Source organism: Salvia hispanica, chromosome 2, assembly GCF_023119035.1.
Source record: "Salvia hispanica cultivar TCC Black 2014 chromosome 2, UniMelb_Shisp_WGS_1.0, whole genome shotgun sequence".
NCBI classification, from domain to species: domain Eukaryota; kingdom Viridiplantae; phylum Streptophyta; class Magnoliopsida; order Lamiales; family Lamiaceae; genus Salvia; species Salvia hispanica.
Window position 1 is genome coordinate 9,158,945 of NC_062966.1, and position 12,414 is coordinate 9,171,358.

Genomic DNA, 12,414 nt, shown 5'->3' on the forward strand with positions numbered 1-12,414 from the left:
TATAAAATGAAGCAAAAAGGGAGTGGAAAAAATTAGTAGAAGGTAGTTTTATGATAAAATATAAGGAACATATATGTAGAAAAAATAAATATTGTTAATATATTATTGAAATAAAAACAATTCCCCTATTAAAAAATAATCGAGAGAATGAATTGAGGGTGAAAACAAACATTTTTAGTACATAAATGAAAAAATCTATCTTATAGAATACAAATATCATCTTAAAAAATGAATCTATCATACAAAAAAAGGGCAACTCAGTAGAATCATTCATCTTGCTTTCCTTGAATATCATTTTCACCCTTTCATTCCTTTTTAATGGACTTTCCTTGGGGGAGGTGAAGTCGTTAATTTTGTTCCTGAAATAGAAAAGTGTGTAAAATTTAAAGATCATTCAAATCATAGTAGTTGTGCAACTATTAAGGAAAATGGAAGTAAAGAACCATTGACTATATTAAAAATAATAGTAGTATATAAAATATATATTGCTAAAGACATCAAAATTCAGAAAATGGATTAAAACAAACAACAACAATAGATACATTGACAGGGTAATGATGTATTGTAAACCATATATCTATACAAACTCAAAACTTTAATCCTAATTACTATTAATACAGATCAACGCTTATTATGTTTTCATATTTAAATTTCAATAACTTCTATAAATCTATCAACGAAGGATATATTAGACACTTTCATAATACGATGAATAATTTAATTATAGAATAATTATATAATCCCGATTTCGTCGTTCTCTCCCCTTCCACTATTCACATTAATTAAACTGTTTCAATTACTCCCCTTAATTCCAATTTTTTCGCCTTTTCGCCGTTCTCTCTCCTTTTCATCGAAAAATTGCTTGAATTTTGCAGTGAAATTGCGTTGATTCTTTGTTGATGTTGAATTTTGTGTTGAAATCGTGTTGATTCTAAAATCTGTGTTAATTTTATGAAGTTCTTTTTTTTTTTTGTATTGAATCGATCGTGTTACTTTTTTGTTGAATTCTGAAATCCGTGTTTATTTTTTACGCTGAAATTTCGTTGATTCTTTTGTTCTGCTATTGATGATTTTTTATTTTGAAATTGCGTTGATTCTTTTGTTCTGCTGATGTTGAACATTTGTTGAAATCATATTGATTCTAAAATATGTGTTTATTTTTTGTAGATTTTTTGTTGAATTTGTGTTTAATTGATCGTGTTGCTTTTTTGTTGAATTTTGAAATTTGTGATGATTTTTGCGCTGAAATTTCATTGATTCTTTTGTTCTGTTGTTGGTGAATTTTTGCGTTGAATCATTTGTTTTGCTGATGTTGAATATTTTGTTCAAATCGTATTGTATCTATGTTGATTCTAAAACTTGTGTTGTTTTTTTTTTTTTTTGTAGATTTTTTGTTGAATTTCGAAGATGTGAATATTTTGAGTTTTGGAAGGTGGGAGAGAAATTAGGAATACAAGAACCGTTCACCTTATAAAAATACCCTCTGTTGACAAAATACATGCTCTTGTTGAGATGGAAATTCTATGCAATATTAACCAAAGATCTATTTTAATTAATGTCTAGGATTAAAGTTTTGAGTTTGTATTAGGTATATGGTTTGCATTTGATCACATCCCTACCTAGATTATCATTAACATTAAAAAAAAAAAAATACATAATCATGGAAAATCATATAAATAGATCGCTTGAAAAAAAAACAATTCCCCAATCACAAAATAATTTAGAGAATGAATTGAGAGTTCCAAGCAAACATTATTAATACACAAGTGAAACAAAAATCTAATGTAGAAAATCAATTTCATGTTAAAACAATATTGATGTAGAATTAGAATGTTACCTAAAACCGGATTAGATTTCTGTAGAAAGTGTAGCGAAGAATATAGTGGAAAAAAGGTAGGAACATGTGGATTACAGACTACAAAATGTCATATATTTATAGTGAAAAAATGAAGCTTCTTCCAAAACCTGCAATGAAAAGTGAATTAAAAAAGTTAGTGGATTATGAGTCCTATTTTTATATATTAATTTTATAATAAAATGTGAGTAGGAATGAGTTAGTGGAATATGACGTCCACTACCAAACATAGTGAAAAGTGAAATGGGATAAATTTTAGGGAAGGGACGGAAGTGAAAAAATTAGACAAATTTTCAGGGACGGAGGTAGTACTGATTAATTTGATTTTAATGGTCTCATGATTACATTTATATGTATATAAAGAAAAATTGCTGCGGTAGTTTTTTTTCACTAATATTGATGTCATTTACTATTTGATAGAAACTAAGTTCCTGATATTAAATATATTGCCCAAAAATTATAAATATTAGAAATTTTGCCCAAAATTCACAGATATTCAAAAGAAGGTCAAAACTCGCCCTTTATATATACTAATATCACGCTTGTGCTATTGCACAGATTAATATATTTTTAAAATATTAATTTTTAATTTTAAATTAATTAAACAAAATTAGAATCAATATTAACAATAAACAATATGAGTAACAATTTTAGTTATATGAGAATAAAAAATGTATACAAATCAATATTGAAACATAATAAATTTGAAACAAATTACATAATATAATGTTTAAATATTAAATTATGGAATAAGAATATAAAAATCTATCACAATAAAGAATTAAACACAATGGATATTTACTCATTATTTTTAAAACTTCTTTATACACTACATTAACTTTAAAATTCAAATAAATCTCATCATTATAAACTAAAATTTTCAATTCTTCACAATTCGTCATTCTTCAACAATACTCATATGTAAAATAACTTGTTTGTCATATTTAAAGCCGTCCGCCTCACCTAAAACTACAATAAAATAAAGAACAAAATCAAGCGGCAATGCATAAAATCAACAATCAATATGTATTAAAACGATAATCTGTAGGGCAAAGCATAAGATGAGACCCATGAAAGTATACAATAGAACAATTTACACCACATGCATTCGATGAAAGAACAAAAAAATATTTCTATTTGGAATATTGTATTAACTACTCCAAGTAATAATAATGTGATAGAAAGTTATTATTACATCAGCACACAAGAGGGACAGAAAGAAAAATAATTAGTAGGTAAGAAAGTTAATACTATAAGAGAAAACAAAACCTTAATAACTTCTCTTCGGAGCCCTTTGTCCGCAGAGCTGTAGTAGCCATATCTGCTTGTGGCCAAGGTGGAATTCTCATGTTCTGTACATTCTCCAAAGGGAACCCATTCATCCAAAGCGGCTGAAAATTGTTTGGAAAAGTAATACAAAATCAACTGGCTGGTGTTCTGCCCCTCTCCATATTCATCAAAATAAATACAAAATCAAAGAGAACATATAAAAGGGGTTCTTCCTCTTACTGTCAAGAAGTTCGTCTAAATCGTCGGAGTGGTCAGCCATTTCTCGTTTTCTCCAACTTTAATGTCGCCCCTTTTAAAACGGAAAATATCTACTATGGAGTTGGGCATAAAGTAATGAGTTTATAGGTAAAAGAATGACGAAATGAATTAAAGGGTTTAGTGCAAAATTAACGTCGCTAACTATACCACTAATCCACTAAATGTGGAAACTAAATAACCAACTCTTATCAAATTAAATAACTGACTCTAAACCAAAATACGTTGTATTCAATATTTATGTTAATATTTAAATAATAATATCTATTTTAAAAAGTCATTTCCCTAAATACCCCTAAAACTCTCTTTATTTCCCTAAATACTCTCAAAACTCCCCTTTTATATATTGTATAGATATACTAGGGTCCATGATCAATTGAGATTTTTTAGGCTAATTGAGAAATGAGATGCAATATCAGTCACTCATTTTTATAAAATGAGTGGTCCAGATTTAGCCACACAAAAAATATTTTTAGATTAATTTATTATGAAAGGGTATGATGGTCATTTCGTGTTTTAATTTAGGGTTCTTTGAATTTGGGCGATTTCTGTGACAGTAGCTAAATCCACCGCCCTTCGCCACCTCTCCCGCCTAATCCTCCGCCGCCGGCCTCGACGTCTCCGCCGTCTAGCCCTTCCCACTCCGCTCCTCAAAATCTCCTCCGCCGCCGAATCGCTGTTCCTCGTCACCGTCGACGTATCGAGATCCCTGATAAACTCATGTTTTAGTTGGTTTAATTGGTCTGTTGAGGTACTTAATGATGAGTTTTGATGCTTGAATTGTCTATTTGCAGCCAATGATCCTATCTTTTGGAGTTTCATGTGTTTGTTGAGTGTTCTAGGATGAATAGATGAAAAAGAGGCAAAAATCCGGCCGATTGTGCAAAGGAGGCAGCAGAGCCTTCAAAAGCTACACCCGGCCGGGTGAATTTTACCCTGATAAATTCCACCCGGCCGGGTAGGACGGAATCAGCATATGAGATCAGAAATGGGTCGAAAAACGACACCCGGCCGGGTGAATTTCCAGCACAAATATTCCACCCGGCCGGTACAATGAAAACAGCGTGATGAGTCCAGAAAAGGGGTCTGAAATGGCCACCCGGTCGGGTAGATTTCCAGCACAAATATTCCACCCGGCCGGGTACTGACAGTTTGACGCGTACGCGAAAGTTGAAAACGCGATTTTTGAAGTGAAAAAAGAGAAGAAAAAGGCTAGGGTTGGATCCAACGAGATTCATTCAACACTTACCGCCTCCAACACTCACATACACCCCCAAGAACACCTTTGAGAGAGGGAATTGAAGATTGAAGACTTCCAATCGGAAGATTGAAGTTGCCATTCCATAGATTCATTCTCACAGGAGTATCTTAATCTTTTCTCCATATATTTCATAGAATCTTTTGTTTTGAACATGGTTTTTATGAAGAACATGAGTAGCTAAACATTCTTTGTAGAATTCTTGGTGATGATGCATTAATTTCATAGTTTTTATCCAATTGATTTTGTTCTTACCTTGCTCTTGTAGTTATTTGATTATTCTTGGGTTTATTCCTTTCAATTGCTTGATCACCACTTGATTGTGTAGGATTAATTAGATTAATCGGGAGATGAAATAATTAATCTGGAAATAAGAATAATTCACACCTTAATGCAGTAAAACTCGGGAGAGTTGAGGTTTTTGAGTGAGGTCTTTGACCTAATCGAGCTTTTTGGAGTTAGGGGGTTTTAGGATTAGAAGGAGACTTCAATCCTAGCACCTAATCTCAGGCAGTGGTTTCTCACCTCGTGAGGGGGTTTAATCTATAATTGTGGTCGACTTAGTAATTCTAGAGACACCAAAAGGTAAGGCAATTTGATTGGATAAGAGCTTGGAATTGTGCATCGGATCCTTGAGTTCTACAATTTTCTCCATATTATCTTTTCACTCCGTGTTTACTTGCTTTTACTTGTTTATTTGCTTATTATATGCTTTTCGTAGTGTTAGAAAAAATAATCAAACCTTTCATGATTCTCTAGATAGTAGTCAACATTTGTTCGTCGTAGTTAAGTTGATACAAATTAGTCTCTGTGGGATACGATACTCTTGCTTGCTAGTTGCTACACTATCCCCGTACACTTGCGGGTATCGACTTATGTTAAAATAAGTCGAGATCAATCCCCGGAGCTCGCCGCGTCCTACAACCAGCCCCGGCCAGTACCTGCATCTCCGCCTCCGCGACCGCCGCACGGTCCTCGCCATCTCCTCGCCTCCGTCGATCGCCGCCTCCAGCGGCGTGTTCGAATCTTTGTGAGTTTGTTTTCCTTCTCAACTCTTCAATTGATTTTAATTTACATCAAATTAGATAAATGCTCTGCATTTCTTTTTGGTGTGATTTGTAAGTACCTAAAAACTTCAATCACATTAAAAAAAGAAATGCAGAGCATTTATCTAATTTGATGTAAATTAAAATCAATTGAAGAGTTGAGAAGGAAAACAAACTCACAAAGATTCGAACACGCCGCTGGAGGCGGCGATCGACGGAGGAGAGGAGATGGTGAGGACCGTGCGGCGGTCGCGGAGGCGGAGATGCAGGTACTGGCCGGGGCTGGTGTAGGACGCGGCGAGCTCCGGGGGATCTCGATACGTCGACGGTGACGAGGAACAGCGATTCGGCGGTGAAGGAGACTTTGATGAGCGGAATGGGGGTCTAGACGGTGAGTCGTGGCGAAGGGCGGCGGCGGAGACGTCGAGGCCGCGGCGGAGGATTAGGCGGGAGAGGTGGCGAAGGGCGGTGGATTTAGCTACTGTCACATAAATTGCCCAAATTGGAAGAACCCTAAATTAAAACACAAAATGACCATTATACCCTTTCATAATAAATTAATCTAAAAATATTTTTTGTGTGGCTAAAATCTGGACCACTCATTTTATAAAAATGAGTGGCTGATATTGCATCTCATTTCTCAATTAGCCTAAAAAATCTCCATTGATCATGGACATATATACTAGTGTTTAACCCACATGCGGTGCATGACGAAATAGTTTTTCATCCAGTTTTAAAATTTTAATGGATTAATTAAAATAAGAAATAATACAACTATATAATATTTAAAAATAGAAAAATATACTATATAATAATAATTTAAATAAATATATGCTCCTCAATTATTTTTTCACCTAGAGACATAACATTAAACATAATTGAAATGTAATTAAGACAAACATAATTATTTGGACAATGATAAGGAGACTATATCAAGTGTTGACACTTTTAACAAAATAATAAATCGATAACTCATAATATTCAAAACGTCAAAAATTATGACCATAAAAAAGTTCAAATGATAAACTACACAAAAAACATGACATTAATTGGTTGAATTAACACTATTATATCTCTCATATCCTAACTTTGTGCCTATAAAAAGCATAGAGTTGTATATATTAATTACACACCAACAAAAGCATTCCCCATTCTCTCTCAAGCTCTTAACATTTTATTGTATATTTTAGAAACATTGTATTGCTCAATTTTTGGAACTCCATCAAGTTCATCGGTGCCTGCGGGTTTGAGATGTTATATATGTTAGGAGGAAGTTGTTTCATCTTTGGGGATAATACGTCAATTCGAGAGTACTAACCATAATGTACTTTGTCTTGCGGAAAGAGGGTTTTTCTCGACTAGACTTATACTTCGGTTTTTTTATAATTTCATTGTAATTTCCATTTCATTTATTGTTGTTTTTTTTATTGCAATAGTTAGAGTACCGCGTGTATATGGTTCGGATTTTATGTCTTCGTGCATCGCACGTAACACTAGTTAATGAATAATGATAGCCCTTCTGAACATTGGAACATTTATATATATTTATTACACTTTCAAACGTGGCTTGTTGGAACATGAAACATCTATACTATTTTTTATAATTCTCAATACTGCAAATTTTCTTTTTGTAAAAATATACTCCCTCCATTCCGCAGTAGTTGAGTCATTTCATTTTCTACCCTCGTTTTGGAAAAATGATAATAAATAGTTAAAATAGAAAGAGAGTAAAGTAGGTAACAATAAAGTAGATACGAGTCTTATCTATATTATTCTCCCTCTTACTTTACTTTAAATCCACTTTAACTATTTATTAACATTTTTCAAAAACGAGTGCAGAAAATGAAATGACTCAACTAGTGCGGAATGAAGGGAGTACTTAATATAATATATATTTTACTCATCATGATCACCTATAGATAAGATAATTAAATTCTCTATATAAAATTAGTTGTATCCCAGAACAATTAAGTGCTAAATCCTAACTACAATAATTGTATTATTAGTAAACCAAAATTTGGTGGCTGACTATTCTATTTTGTTTGAACAACTAATTGTTTGATCAACTCGATTTTTATAGGTTTAATTATCTCACTGCAAATATACATATTATGCACCACTTATTAATTTATCATAAGTGATAAAATATTACTCCATCCGTCCCGTTTAAGATGTCACGTTTTCCTTTTTAGTTTGTCCCAACTAAGATGAAATATTTCCTTTTTTGGAAACTTTCTCTCTCTAATTAATACACCCAACCACTATTTCTCACACCTTTTCTCTCTCCAATTAAAACATTCATCTTTCTTTCTCTCTCTATTTTAATACTTATACCCACATTTTCTCTCTCCAATTAAATACTTAAACCAACAACTCCTAAAATCCTGTGCCGACTAAGAAATGTGTCATCTTAGCCGGGACGGAGGGAGTATTTTTTATGTGACACCACTTAATATAATTATAGTGCTAGTGACAATATAAATATACAAAAATCATAAATTGTGTAAAGATGAAGATAAACATTATTCATGTTTCAAGTTCAGGATGTTACAATTCTTCCATCTCTAAGAATTGTAAAAAATATTAGGATAAAATTCTTGAACCATATACACTCAGTACTCTAACTATTGTAATCAAATAAAAAATAACAACAACAAATGAAATGGAAATTGCAATCAAAATTATAAAATAAACCGAACTATAAATCTAGTCGAGAAAAACCATATTTCCGCAAGACAAATTACATCACGGTTAGTGCTTTCGAATTGACGTATTATCCCCAAAGATGAAACGACTTCCTCCTAACGTATATAATATCTCAAACCCGCTATTTTTTTATGGAGCTCCAAAAATTGAGCAATATGATAAAATGTTCAGAGCTTGAGAGAGAATGGAGAATGCTTTTGTTGGTGTGTAATTCATCCACAACTCTATGCCTTTTATAGGCACAAAATTAGGATATGGGAGATCATGGAATTAAAACATAATAAAATATAAAATTAAGAGAATAGAGGTTACAAATTAGTTACTTTTAATTAATTATAATATTGTAATTTATTAGTAGTTAAATTTTTGAATTCAAAATTGACCATCACATGTATGTTGGACGACTAATAGTGTAATCATATAATAATATTGTAATTGATTAAGTGTGAAGCTTGAATGCAACGGTTTCTCATAATGCAGCGTTTAATTTTCTGAATTCATTGGGTTTCTCCTTTGAATGCAAATATTCCAACTTCACACCTTATATTTATTAATATTCAAATTTGTACCTAGAATTTATAAAAATTGAAAATAAGGCTAAAATTCTTTTTTATATATGTATAGATTTGGTCATGTGGCTTAAGCATTGCACCAAATGAATATATGCTTATAAACTCCGATTTTATTTCACTTCAGATCAATTACCACGTCATGTTTTTTTTATCTGGGATGACTTCTATTGAGATTAATGCATTTTCCAACATTTAAATAACCAATAGTTAAATTGGTAAAACGTCATCTCCTTTTATATGAACTGTGTAGGTTTAGTCAACTAGTTGATTATATACTAATATCCCTAATTCTCTAAAATGGAAGTGTGACTCCTAATGGGGGACGGAGGGAGTATATAGTTTAAATATGAATACACTTATTGTGTAGATTTGCATTCAAGTAGTAATATTGAATACACTAGTTTGGAGTTGGGTAATTGATGTGTAGCAGCATTACAGCTTGTTCGCGGATGGCATGTCGTTCAATATATGACGCATGGCCGTTTTCTCCTCCGGCGGTTATGCTTCCTTACAGCATCACATTATTTCCTCATTGTAATCTCACCTCAATAAATACCCATACTAAATTACTAATACAATTAATTCTTTAAAAAAAACTAAAAAATGAACACTACTACTACATCAGTAGAAAGCAGCAGCATTTGGGAAACACAGCCACAGGCACATTCGCTGAGCTATGTAGTAGTGTTAGCCGTGTTGATCTACTGTTTCCACAGACCCCGAAAGGTCTACCTGATGGACTTCAAATGCTACCAACCCCCGGCCCACCACCGCGTCACCGCCACCACCTTAGCCGAGCACATGGAGCTCATCGGCACCTGGTCTCAACAATCCATGGATTTCCAAAACAAAATGATCCAGCGCTCGGGCATCGGCAACCACACGTGCCTCCCGGAGGGCATGCACAAGTTCCCGATGGACCACTCCCTCTCCGCCACCATCCACGAGATCCACACCGTCTTCTTCCAAATCGTCCACAACCTCCTCACCGAAAACAACGTCCATCCCCGCGCCATCGACGTCATCGTCACCAACTGCAGCCTCACCTCGCCCACCCCCTCCCTCGCCTCCATGGTCGTCAACAGGTTCGGCTTCCGAAGCAACGTCAAGGCCTACAATCTCTCGGGCATGGGGTGCAGCGCTGGCATTCTCGCTCTCCATCTCGCTAGGGATGTTTTGAACGTGCACGGAAACTCCTTGGTTTTGATTCTGAGCATGGAGTCCGTGGCCGCTAACTTCTACAAAGGGGACACCAAATCCATGCTCCTTTCCAACTGCTTGTTCCGCATGGGAGGCGCCGGGGCCCTCCTCTCCAACCGCCCCCGCGACCGGCCCCGCGCCAAGTATGAGCTCGCCCACATCGTCAGGACCCACCTCGGGGCCAACAACGACGCCTATGACTGCGTAATGCAGCAGCACGACGCCAAGGGCCACACCGGCGTCGCACTCTCCAGGCTCATTACACAGGTACAATAATAACTGGACCACTGGACCACTCATCCACCAGTTTAATAAAGTGAAATTACTTAAGTATTGTTAGTAGAGAATGAGTCTTACATAAAAAAAAAGGTTACTTCCTCCGTCCCAGATAATTCGTCTCACTTTGACTGGGTACAAGTTTTAAGAAATGTAATGAAATGTGAGTTGAAAAAGTTAGTAGAATGTGGGTCCTACTTTTGTATATTAGTTTTATAATAAAATGTGAGTAGGAATGAGTTAGTGGAATATGAGATCCAGTACCAAAAATGGTAAAAAATGAAATGGGAAAAACTATGTGGGACGGACCGAAATAGAAAGATGAGACAAACTATATGGGACGGAGGGAGTAGTAGTTTATAATTTAAGGAACAAATAATAAAATGAAATAATTAATTCTCCATTCATTTCATAAAAATATGTTCAGTTTCCATTTCTGTCGTCCCATAAAAATATGAGTATTTAAATTTTAGGTGGCAGGGGAGGCGCTGAAGGAGAACATGACGGCGGTGGGGAAGGTGGTGCTGCCGTATTGGGACCAGGCGGCGTACGTGTGGGGCGGGAGCGTGCCGGAGTTGAGGAAGGGGATAGAGCATTTCTGCATCCATGCGGGAGGGAAGGCGGTGATCGAAGCGATGAGGGAGAGGCTGAGGCTGAGGGAGAGGGACGTGGAGGCGTCGAAGATGACGCTGTGGAAGTTCGGGAACACGTCGTCGTCGTCCACGTGGTACGCGCTGGCATGCTTGGAGGCGAAGGGGAGGGTGGAGAGAGGGGACAAGGTGTGCCAGCTGACGTTTGGGAGTGGATTCAAGTGCAACACCGCCGTTTGGAAGTGTGTCTCTCCACCTAGGATTCAAGCTTCCAATGTCTGGTCTACTGATATCCATATGTATCCTCTTCATCTTCCGCCATCACCATGACTTCATTCATTGTTATTTACTCTACAATAAATTAATTATTCAAAATTAATTAGAATGGAGATGGACAATGTATCTGAGAATGTGTGCATTGCGTGTCTCAAGTACTACAGACAGTAATGCTATTCCATGCTGCTTTCTCAGTATTCACTTTCAAAACAAGACTTTTGTCATTGATTGTTTTTCTTCAATTTCCAACATCAAACCCAAATCTATGTAATGATGAACATCAAATAAAGCCGACATATCGAATCCAAACAATGTAGGACTATTAAATTTTGATTTGCATCAACTATAGTTGTGGTATGAGGATAGATCAACCGAATTGTGGATGGTCAAAGCTGCATCAATAAAAGTTGATGAGTCACAATTTATATCATACAGCATGGTACTTGCATTTTGTAGTCGTGGTTCGGTTATTCACAATTTGTCTCTAGCAAATTGGTGGAGGTATACGAAGGAACGACTTCTCTACTCCCAGTCGGGTTTCCTTTCCAGGTCTCGCCGGTGTTGCATGTAGGTCGTGATGCACTTGAATTGACTTTATAATAAAATGTGAGTGAAGTGAGTTAGTGGAACGTGTAATCCACTTGCCAAAAATAGGAAAAATGAAATCAGAGTCAGTTGAGACAGGACAAAATGATAAAATGGAACTTCATTGAGGACCGGAGGGAGTACTATTGGCTTAGAGCATCCACTATGGGGCGGATTATATCAATTTATAGTCCTTCACGTCAGCATTCTATAGTCCTACCTTTTCACTTGCCGTGGGTGGATAATTATAGCCATCTCTATAACTCGCCTTATCTTTTAACAACCACTTTGTGTTTATTTTTATTTTTTTTAATTTTTGAATATAATAAAATAACAAAAATATAGTACTCCCTCCGTCCCACAAAAGATGTCACACTTTCCTTTTTAGTTTATCCCACAAAAGAAAAGATGTCACATTTCTATTTTTGGAAAAAGTTCTCTCTCACATTAATATAAAAATTATATTTTCTCTCTCTATCTAACACACAAAACAAAACCTCCTAAA

The 12,414-nt window shown here is 35.2% G+C and overlaps 1 protein-coding gene across 1 annotated transcript; it reads left to right on the top strand.

The window, feature by feature from the left end:
* The first annotated feature begins 9,601 nt into the window (after positions 1 to 9,601).
* Positions 9,602 to 11,566, top strand: LOC125203529 (3-ketoacyl-CoA synthase 7-like). The gene is made up of 2 exons (XM_048101895.1): positions 9,602 to 10,449; positions 10,932 to 11,566. The coding sequence occupies exons 1-2, from the start codon at positions 9,718 to 9,720 to the stop codon at positions 11,376 to 11,378; spliced, it is 1,179 nt and encodes a 392-aa protein (XP_047957852.1). The 5' UTR covers positions 9,602 to 9,717; the 3' UTR covers positions 11,379 to 11,566.
* Positions 11,567 to 12,414: the final 848 nt, after the last annotated feature.